At 43.2% G+C, this 11,081-nt stretch overlaps 1 protein-coding gene across 1 annotated transcript; it reads left to right on the plus strand.

Moving 5' to 3' along the window:
* Window positions 1–2,224: 2,224 nt before the first annotated feature.
* On the plus strand, window positions 2,225–10,558 carry C7H10orf53 (chromosome 7 C10orf53 homolog). Its single transcript, XM_045024870.1, has 3 exons — window positions 2,225–2,483; window positions 8,666–8,785; window positions 10,320–10,558. The coding sequence occupies exons 1-3, from the start codon at window positions 2,390–2,392 to the stop codon at window positions 10,382–10,384; spliced, it is 279 nt and encodes a 92-aa protein (XP_044880805.1). The 5' UTR covers window positions 2,225–2,389; the 3' UTR covers window positions 10,385–10,558.
* Window positions 10,559–11,081: the final 523 nt, after the last annotated feature.

Consider the following 11,081-nt stretch of genomic DNA (forward strand, 5'->3'; position numbering starts at 1 on the left):
AACATTCATTGTCTGCCCCTGGGTTATTCATAGAATCATAAGGTTAAAAGGGATTGCAAGGATCATCTAGTCTAAACCCCTGCTAATATGCAGGATTTTTTATGCCTAAACCATTCTATGGTCTCTCTCATTAGCTACTTACTACCAAGATCATGGGTTAAATAAGACATCCTTGTCTGACGACAGTAGTAACCTCAAATGGCTTAAAAAGTCAGTTAACAGTTATGTATTACTTGGCATGCTATGTTTTCATGGAAGCACTGAATTGTGTTTACAAATTTCTGATGGATTCCATAGTGGCTTAGCAACTTCCATAAAACTGTTCTTTCCACTGTCTCAAAGACTTTTGGAAATCTATAAAATTAATGTAAAGTGGTGACTGCTATTCGATTGGCAGTTCTGTGATGATACAGGATTTCTATTTGATCTATACATACATAAAAATATTAAAGCCAGAACAGCGAAAGCCATACATGCCTTCATAACTTGAAAGTGGATCTGAAGAAACAGACTCTTAGTCTCCAAATGAAACTTTGAATATTGAATACCATTCAAGAGTTGGTCTTACTGTACAGCACTGAAACTTGGAGACTTATTAAACCTTATTATCTAAGCTCCAAGTTTCCATAAACAACTGCCTTAGACAAATTTTCAATATCAGATGGCCAAAAAAAGTCACAAATGAAGAATTATGGAGGAGCAAAACCTATGGGACAGGAAATTACAGAACAAAAATAGAGATAGCTAGGACATATATGGAGATAAGACCCGCATAACATAGAACAGGCATTGGACTGGAATCTCCAGGGCAAGAGGTGACGAGGTAGACCAAGGATAACATGGAAAAGCACAACTGAAGCAGAAAGCTATCAAATTGACATGGGAAGAAGCTGAGATTACATCAAGAGACTGTCAAAGATGGAAGGCAGTGAAGGCCCTATGTTCTGTATGGAAGGAAGAGACCTAAATCAGTCAGATTAAGTGACTTGCCAACGGTCACCTCCCCGTATAAGTAGCAGAGCCAAATACAAAACTTGGACCTGCATATTCTAACCACTACATGGTACTCCTTCCCTTATAGGTTTCAATCCTGCTCCTACATTCCAGCAATACCAGTATAAAATACCTAAAATATTTGAGTTATAGTTGAGAAAGTATTTCCATTGGAAGCCCTTATTTTCCTGTCTAGGAAACATTAGGCGGAGAATTCAACTGCTATCCCAGACTTTTCTTTCTTTAAATAATGTCTCAAAACAAAACAACCTTTATAGTCAACATGACATTAGTCAGTAATGAGGACTGCCTACTGCTCTGTGTTTGTCCAGTGCCTAGCATTGGACAATGGGTCCATTTTTGGTCAGCCCTTATGCTCTACCATAATAAACACAATAAAAGTGTGTTTCAGAAATAATATTTTAGCCTATGGCATCAGGACTGCAGTGCTTTACACAGCTGCATGCTTCATTTATTCAGTAACTGTATTTTCAAAGTGTGCTTCCATGTGGTTATTAACATGAACATTCATGATTATTTGTTATAAAAGGGAAAATGACTGCAAAATACACAAGGCCAGGAAACCCCTTTTTCAAATGAAAGTGAAACCTGGTCAGACATGCCAAACCCCACTGCAATTGAGCTTGTTTTTAGCTTAATTGGCTTGTGAGTTGCTTATTGGCAGTTTTTGGCTCCTAGCTTGTTTGGCTTGTAGCTTGTTGTTTTGTTTTTGTTGTTGTTTTTTGGTTTTTTTATCAGCTCCCAGCAAGCAGGGGCAAGGAGAGGCAGGAACCAGGGGAAAGGGTGGGAGAGAGTCAGGGGTGCACAGTGAGCCCTCCAAAGTTTCAGACTGTGGGGGGGGGTAGGGGAGAGATCTCGTCACATAGTGTGTTGGGTTCTTCAGGATTTGCTTGTTTTGAAATGGGATTAACTCGATTTTTGGCTTATTGTGAAAGTCGGGGTGCTTATTTACCAAGGGAAAGTTGACAACTGTGTGTGTGTGGGGGGGGGTGTCCCACAAACAGTGCCAGGCTCTGTGCTGGTTTCAGACTGCACTTGAGTGACCCACAGGCTGTGTTGTGCGATGCACAGAGCCTGCCAGGCTGTGTGTCTGTGTGGGACCCGCGCGCAGCCCGGCCAGCCACGCTGTCACCTGCAGACCGAGCCCGGCCCCCAGCCAGCCCTTGCTCTACGCCAGAAACTGGGCTGCAGCCAGCGCCCGGCCTCGGTGAGGCACGTTACGGTCCCCGCCGTTCTCCACACGCCGCCGCCGCTGGGGGCTGGAGCCCGGGCGCCCCACCCAGCAGGGCGGCCCCACTCACGTGACCCGCAGTTCCCTGCCGTAGCAACCGCCCGGCGCGGCGGCTGTCGCTGGGGTCGGGGCTCTGCGCCCGCCATGCCCGCGCGCGCGCTGGTGACGCTCCGGTTCGGCCCCTACCGGAGCTGCGGGGTGTTGGAGCACAGGCCCTTCCGCCTGCAGGGCCTGCAAGGTGCGTGGGCGGCTCCCCGCGGGCGGCCAGAGGCCCAAGTCCGGCCCAGGCACTTGGCGGGACTGACAGGGGTGGTCAGCGCTTGCTCCTGCGCCGGGCGGGGGGGGCGCGACCCACCCCTGCCTGCGCCTCGTGCAGCAGCTTTCACACGGAGCCTGCCTTAGGTGTTTACCTCGGTTACAAAGGTGGTGGGAGCTCCCCGCCGCCAACGGGGCAGTGCCAGCCCCGGGCGCCCATTTAAACCTCTGCGGGGCTTTCCTGTCACGTCAGCCGCTTCTCCGCACACCCCTGAAGTGCTCGGTCCCGACTTATGTTCAGATCCTTGCAGCCAGGGGCGGCTCTAGGAATTTGGCCGCCCCAAGCAGTCATGCCTGCGGGAGGTGCACCGCCGTCCCAAGCACGCGCTTCGCGCGCTGGGGTCTGGAGCCGGCCCTGCTTGCAGCTGCTCTCCCTTATCTATCCCGTAAATAGGCAGCAGGTTCGTATAATTTTTGGTGGGGCCCAAAATGGTGGTCCCCCCACCCCCACTCTCACCCTGTAAGCTGATATAAAATGAAGCTACAATGCGTCAGCACCACAAGATTACAAGGGTCAATTAAAAGTGGAAAGTCAGAAGCAGCACTTGCCTGCTTCAATATACGGTATTAAATTTTGTTGCACCTGTTGTGACAAAGTGGGAAAGTTCTTAATGTTTTCTCTGAATACTGTGTGGGTGCCTCAGTTTCCCCTGCAAAGTGCCAACTGACGGTGTTGGGGACAAAGAGATCAGGTGGCCTTCTTGTCCGGAAGAGACACAAAGGCCAGATGAGGGAGTGTCAGTTTGGAGCTGGCTGGGGAAATCGGGGGAGGCCCAGAACTTGGGTCTGGGCTCCCCACCCCCCAAGATGGACCTGACTGAGGGGTCCTGTTTTCTGTACCTACAAGCTCTGTTTTAGACTGTGATCCTGTTGTCTAATAAACCTTCTGTTTTACTGACTGGCTGAGAGTCACATCTGACTGCGGAGTTGAGGTGCAGGGACCTCTGGTTGCCCCCAGGACCTGCCTGGGCACACTCGCTGCAGAAAGTGCATGGTGTGGAAGGGCATGCTGAATGCTCTGAAGTCAGACCCAGGAATGTGTGAGCTTCTTGCTCTGGAGACAGTATGCTCAGAGAGGAGGCTCCCCCAGAGTCCTGACTGGCTTTGTATGGAGTTGTTCCAAAGCATCACAGCATCCCCTTCCACACCATGCGCTTCCCGGAAGTCTGCACAGGCACTGACTCTCCGTCCTCTGGCCTTTGTCTCTTTTCCAGGCATTAGGAGGCCACCTGATCTCTTTGTTCTCCAACACCTTCAGTTGGCACCTTGCAGGGGGGTGGCCCAGGCCATCAGTTGCCTGGAGGCAGGGTTGCAGCCATTCTCTGTGCAGATGGCATCACACTGGCCCTCTAGGGCTTTACAACAATCACACCCCCTTATCCCACCATCTAGAGCCTTAAGAAATGCATTGGGGAAACTGAGGCACACAGACAGTATTTAGAGAAAACACCTGTATATGACCAGTTACATACTTTGAAGGGTGTAAAATAATAAAATATTGTGCTAAATACAATGATACTCTAAACTGACCACCAAATTTAAGTTGCATGTTTTTCCCCTCAGGTGAGGGTTCTGGGGTGGGGCTGGGGATGAGGGGTTCACAGTGCAGGAGCGTGCTCGGTGCTGGGGATGCAGGCTTTGGGATGAGGCAGGGCTGAGGATGAGGAACTTGGGGTGCAGACAGGCTGCCCCAGGGCTAGGGCCAGAGAGGACTCCCCATCACCACCACTGGCAGCAGCAAGCTCCAGGGGAGGGACCCCTCCTCTGCCCCCCTACCCTCCACAGCACACTCACTCTGCACCACAATCACTGCACATGCTCCTAGGGCCCCTCATGTCCAGAAAGCTCACTCCCCTCCCCTATGATGGGTACTGGGCGGGGGGTTGCCATCACAGGTGGCCTTCCATGCTGCCCCTCACCATAACTTCACTGTGGATGGGGGATGGGGCTGCCCCATGCCCAGCATGGGGCAGAAGTGGGGTAGGCAGGGTGGTGGCTGGCTATGGGGTGGGGGAGCAGGGTGTCATAAAATTCATCCAAGCCCCAGCTGCTCAGGTCTAGGAAGCCTCCCTCTCCCATCCCTCCTGTGGCGGGTGGGTTGGTGGGTGCTGGGGGAGGGGGCATTGCCTTCACATGTGGCTTCCTGCCTCCCCTGTGCAGCCTGCTGCACCTCACTGGGGGTAGGAGTGGGGGCTGGGGAGGAATCATAGGGTCAAACACTCAAACATAATCAAAAATCATAGGGTCAAACACTCACGGAAGCCCCAGCAGCTGCTAAGGTGAGTGATGTCCCTCCTCTACTCCCCTCCCACTCTACAGCAGCAGTTAGTTAGCATTGTTCTTATGCTAATGCTGCAGCTGTAGCCTTAGGCTATGGCAGCAAAAGCAAGGGAGAGAGACACTCGCTGTGCGCTCTCTTTACATTCAGGCAGGGAAGCTTCGGGGGGGGAAAAACCTAGCTCCAAATATTGGTGGAGCAGAGCCCCTGATTATGAATATTCCTGGGGCTTTAGCCCCAAGAGCCCATATAAGTTGGCGCCCATGATCCCGTGTACGGGCCCCCGCCGCACTGCTCTGAGTTTTTGGTTATATTTAACTTACATATTCTATATAACACGAGATAAACAGTGTTCACATAGCAGTGTGAGTTTTAAGTTGATCATCCTTCAGTAACTATTCCTCAGTTTTAAATACACACCTTCCACATCTCATCTCTGCTAAACTTGAAAGCAGTACTGGCCATTACAGTTATTTGGTCACTCACTTGAATACAAGTATCTGAGGGGTAACCATGTTAGTCCTGGATCTGTAAAAGCAGCAAAGAGTCCTGTCACACCTTATAGACTAACAGACATCTGTTAGATTTATAGACTAACAGATGTCTGTTAGTCTATAAGGTGCCACAGGACTCTTCTCTGCTTTCACTTGAATACAAACACCTGTAAATTACAAGTATACATCTATAAATCAGATGTAGAGTGAATATTCCTTTCATCCCTATTAATAAAATACAGCAGCAGCATTTACATTTTCAGTTCACTGCTTGTAAATGCTGAGGATAAGCTATGTTTCTATATATGCCAGGAAAAAAAAATTTCTTTCCGCTTTATTCTTTACACAGTGCAAATGGTTACAAACTACCACGCCAATCATCAGATTTTGTTTTTTGGGGAAGTTTGAATAAATTGAATTATAACATCTCATAACATTTATGTAATTAATGACAACTGGCTGTCAAAAATAACTTTAATTAGTCTCTCCTTTGTTTTATACAGTGATTTATCAGTTGATCTAACAAATACATGTATTTGACATTTAAACTGGCCCTCAAAAATATAACACCTTAATTCAACTAATGCACATATTAGAACCAGTTCAACCCTCATGTAACTCTGTTGAAATCAATGCAATTAGGCATGCAATTTCCATTAATGGAAGTTATATAGTGGTTCTCAACCTTTCCAGACTACTGTACCCCTTTTGGGGTACCCAAGACAAATCAGACGCCTAAGTTTCACCTCAGTTAAAAACTACTTGCTTACAAAATCAGCCATAAAAATACAAAAGTGTCACAGCACCCTATTACTGAGAAATGGATTAACTTTCTCATTTTGGCTGCATGAAATTTTAGTTTGTACTGACTTCGCTAGTGCTTTTTATGTAGCCTGTTTTAAAACTAGGTAAATATCTAGATGAATTGATGTATCCCCAGAAGACCTCTGTGTACCCCTGGTTGAGTACCACTGTGTTGGAGAACAGAGTAGATCTTTAAGTCTGACTTAGTAAGAATGAGTACTTAAAATCCTTTTTAGCTCATAAAGTAAGCTGATATTGGTAAGTTATGTTTATTTCCATGTTTTTTATTCTTATAGTTTTCCAGTTACACAAAAATCCATTAAAAGCATAAGCTTTGCTAAGTGTGAAATAAACTTAAATTCTATGTATTTTCATAGTTTACATAGATTCATGATGAGATAGCTGTAAAATAAAATACTTGGAAACCAGCAAAGAAATCTTATGTAGTCTTCCTTTTAACAGATCATTGACAACTCACAACAAGGAATAGAAAGTAGACAGAAGGATACCTTGAGGCTAAGGGTGAAATTCTGTCTCCACTGTAATCAATAGCAAAACTCCCATTGATTTTAGTGGAGCGAGGATTTCACCCTCAATACGTAGCTGAGACATCTGAATTGGGAACTGAGCTGGAGGTGCTCAGTATATTATGCTTGAGGTGTAAACAGTATAAAAGGTAGCAAAAGAAGCTTTTAACCTTTTAGTGCAGTGCTGAGAAAAGTAGAGAACAGCTGTCTATGGCTAGAAGAGTTTTTATGGTGATATGCATAGCTGTGGGAAAATATATTCATTTCAGCATCCCAAACAACAAGAATTGTAATTAAAAAGATTTCTATTAATATAGCTGCAAAATTCTTTTCTGACAAACACGAATATTGAGTATTGTTATTTCTATTTACAGTCGCTTGTACACAAAAAAACCCTCTGCCTAGCCACACCTGGAAATACACCTAAAATGAGTTTTCGTATAATAAATTTTATATCTATTTGTTCTAATGCAATATCTTTATTAAAACAAAAGAAAAAATGAACATTAAGGGTCTGATTCAGCAAACTCTTACTTGTGTATGTTGTGTTTACTAATGTAAAGCCATCCACTGAAATCAGTGGAACGTGTAAGAAACACACATGGGTAAGGATTTTGCAGAATCAGATCCTAAACTAATGAAATTGCTTGAGTATGTCCCTCATTGAGCTCTATGCCTTTCAGAAATTAATTCAGAGGACATTAGATAAATGGTGGAGTGGACAGTACAGAAGTGGAATACCAGCTTCTGCAAGTAGTTTATATTTTGTAAATATGAACTTTACAGAGCTAATTATCACAGATGACCATTAAAACTCTCCAGAAAGCATTCAAAAGTATCTAATGAAGCCTCTCCCAAAAACTGTCAGACTGCTGGAAACTCAAGGAGCATTACCTTATTAAGTGGACTCCTTGCTAAGCCACTTTCTGTAGTTTTGCAACAAGTTACATTAAAATTCTATAATCATATTTTCACAGTTGACTCTAGTTATGCTGATTAAACAATGAAGTGGACACATGCCAATACTTAAGTCATAACAACTGTAATAGTAATTAGATGCAAAAAAATTGATACTTCGGTCTACTTTTCCGAAAGAAACATTGACTGGAACACTGAGCTGAAAAGGACTGTTTTGCATTAGGCTTCATCTTAATATTAGTTCAAACTCTTTTAGTTTTCTACTGATAGTAACTGCTACAGGATTTTGCTTAGACTTCCAAAAACACGCACCTACATGCAGACAGAGCGTAAGATGCCATTTACAAAGCATATGAAGGTCCAAACCAGAATACATTAATTATGAATTGCTAGACTGTATTAATAACCAGTCCTCCTATTCCCTCAGTTTTGCTGAATTTAAGCCAGCACAGTACAATGTGCTGCAACAAGCTAGTTCCCTCCTAGTTTGTGAAAGCAGGTGGCCAGCATGGATCAGTCTGTTCAGAATGGATCTCAAATCGAGTTTTGGAAAAACATACAGAGGACATGTTTAGTCAGATTCTCCAAATACTTTAGAAAATCTCCAAAATATTAAATTATATTCAGAAATAATTCTCTGCGCACTCTTTCAGAAACAAGATGAATTATGTGTGCCAGTCAACAGTACAATTAGGGTTGATTGCCTGCTGCTCCAGTTGCACAATAGCATTGTCTTAACCTTTTATTGGAGATTTCTTTTGAAATTACCTACAAATTAATTGTGTTCCTCATGGCTGTTATGCCAATTAATAGCATATTTAAGTGCATAGTGAGCTTCTTGCCTTTCTTTTAATGCAAGACTATAATTGAGAAAGAGTGGAATTTTTCAATCAAAGCAGGCCCATTACTGTAATAATGGTGAAGCTACAAATTAGAATTGGTAGAATTTTGTGGGTAATCTTGCACAGTGCTTGCCTGCACTATGCCTTATTATCAGATCCTTGCTCTCATGAATACCAGAATTTAGGAATACTAAAAGTTCATGGAAAACCAAGGCAATTCTGTTTTTCTGCTCTTTTTGTAGCTGTGTTACAAGCAGAGGGTCACCAACTTATTCTAGAAAAGATACCAGATTGGAATAATGTAGAACTCGTAGTGAATGGAGAGACTGTTTTCCAGTGCAACATTAATGACCTGGACTTTGGTAAGTATAGGAGTTTCTTCATTGTATCTCCTCTTTAAAAGCAAGTTAGTTTTGAAATAATAGCACTTCTTAAGGCATAGTCAAATGTCTGTCAATTTTAACGTGAATACTTAGAAATTCTAAAATGCCTTATACATGAGGCATCTTAAAGTGCACAGTAAGAAAAAGGATGGCTCAGTGGCTAGAGCAGTAGCTTGATGACCCAGATGAATATCTCTGCTCCATCACAGACTAGCTGTTTGACCTTGGGCAAGTCACTTAGCTCTCTGTATGTTAGTTCCCCATCTATGAAATTAGGCAATAGTACTTTCCTGTCTCACTAGGGTATTGTGAAGAAGAACTTCATTAAAGACCTGAAGAAGAGCTCTGTGTTAGCTCGAGACTTGTTTCTCTCATCAACAGAAGCTGGTCCAATAAAAGATATTACTTCACCCACCTTGTCTCTCTGCATTTAAGATTGTGAGGCTCTCAGAGTCAACAGTAATAGTGCCATATAAGTATAATACATAGTTAATTTATCCTCACAGTTATGTGAGGTAGGTAAGATTATATATAAGGGGTCATTTCAGAGTAAAGCCGCATTTGGTGTGGGGCACAGCAGGTTAGGACAAAAGGTGAAGCATGTCTCTCTCAAACTGCAGGTGGGATTTAGTATACCTGCATCTAATAATCTATACTGAAATTTGGCCAGAACACTAATTAATATTAGAGCTGGTTGGGAGTTTTCAGCACATGATTTTCTAACAGAAACTGCCCTTTTTGCAAAATTGAAATTTTCCCTAGGAAATTTCCCCCATCCAGTTTTGTCAAAATGACACCTCCCTGGTTGCTGACCTGGAAGGCTCTTGCCAATTTCACTTTCTGCCTGCAGGAAGAAAGTGATATTGGCAAGAGCCTTCCTGGCAGTCTGACCTTTCACCTCAATTTGGGACTTTTTTTTCCCCAAAAGCATGATTTTTTTTGCCATAAGGAATTTCCATTTTCCAGCCAGTTCAAATTAACCTCTACCAGTTAAAAAATGTCATAGAATCACTATCGATTACATGTGTCAAGGATTTCAGTTTTGTTGTTTAAAAGATGTCACTGCAAACTACACTTAATTCCATGCTGGTGCACTGATTAAATACTGACTTATAGAGAGGAGTGCTATCCATCTACTCAGTCACCAGCAGTGTACATCCATTGCCTGCAATATATCTGTATTCTTTGAAGTTCTCCACTCCTAGTACTGAATCCAGTGTCATCAAATTACTTAGCTCACCAAGATCAGTCCTGGTTTTACTTGTGTAGGATCCCGGGAAAACCCAGATACTACTATAATTCCATGACATCAGGATTTACAGTGGTCTGAAGATTTAACCACTTTTTTGGGAATCCTGTCAGATAGCACACAAGAGGCAGAATTGAGTTGGGTTCCAGTACTTGAATGAGAGAACTTAAAGGAATATATGAATGCTATGACAAGGAGGAGGAGTATGAGATGAAAATCTATTTACTCTGCATATCCTTTGTAAGTGTTATCTTTCTCCTTTAGGAGGTGATGGCAAATTGGATCCACTATGTGAAGAAGCCAGAATAGCAGTGCTAAATGCCTATTGATTAGCAGGCACATGTTCTCTCACACTGGTTTACTGTAGGCCAAGAGATTATGTTACAGTGGCATCAGAAATGCCAGGATAAAGGTCATTCTGTACATTTTCATATCTCTTAGTATTTCTCTGCATAATTTAATAAAATATGGTCATGTCAAATAAACAAGAATGTATTACCTTCTTACAGAATCAACTATATATTCATTTAATCTTAAAAATATTACAGATATGGTTTTAATAAATTCTTTTAAATTACAACATTGGTATTCTAGAGTTTAGGTTTAAGCCACCTCTTCTTTCGACACATTACTTCATCACTGTGTGTAACTATTTCTGCCATGAAGAAAATCTAGGGAGAAGCTTTTCAAGTTAAGACCATCAGTTCAGAGTTATGGTTAATTTTAAGTATCAGAGGGGTAGCCGTGTTAGTCTGGTTCTGTAGAAGCAGCAAAGAATCCTGTGGCACCTTATAGACTAACAGACGTTTTGCAGCATGAGCTTTCGTGGGTGAATACCCACTTCTTCTGCTTGCATCCGAAGAAGTGGGTATTCACCCACGAAAGCTCATGCTGCAAAACGTCTGTTAGTCTATAAGGTGCCACAGGGTTAATTTTAAAAGAAACACAAACATTTGACAGTATGGAAACGTGGTTAAGACACCTAAATAATATCTCTGAGCCATAATGCTCTAAGAAAAATCAGAG

Source organism: Mauremys mutica, chromosome 7 (genome assembly GCF_020497125.1).
Source record: "Mauremys mutica isolate MM-2020 ecotype Southern chromosome 7, ASM2049712v1, whole genome shotgun sequence".
Classification (NCBI taxonomy): Eukaryota; Metazoa; Chordata; order Testudines; family Geoemydidae; genus Mauremys; species Mauremys mutica.

Excerpts from the sequence above, each read along its gene's own strand:
- C7H10orf53 (XM_045024870.1), top strand. The coding sequence starts at position 2,390 with ATGCCCGCGCGCGCGCTGGTGACGCTCCGGTTCGGCCCCTACCGGAGC. Across the intron at positions 2,484-8,665 it reads CCGCCTGCAGGGCCTGCAAG|CTGTGTTACAAGCAGAGGGT; the intron begins GTGCGTGGGCGG and ends CTCTTTTTGTAG. Across the intron at positions 8,786-10,319 it reads CATTAATGACCTGGACTTTG|GAGGTGATGGCAAATTGGAT; the intron begins GTAAGTATAGGA and ends TTTCTCCTTTAG.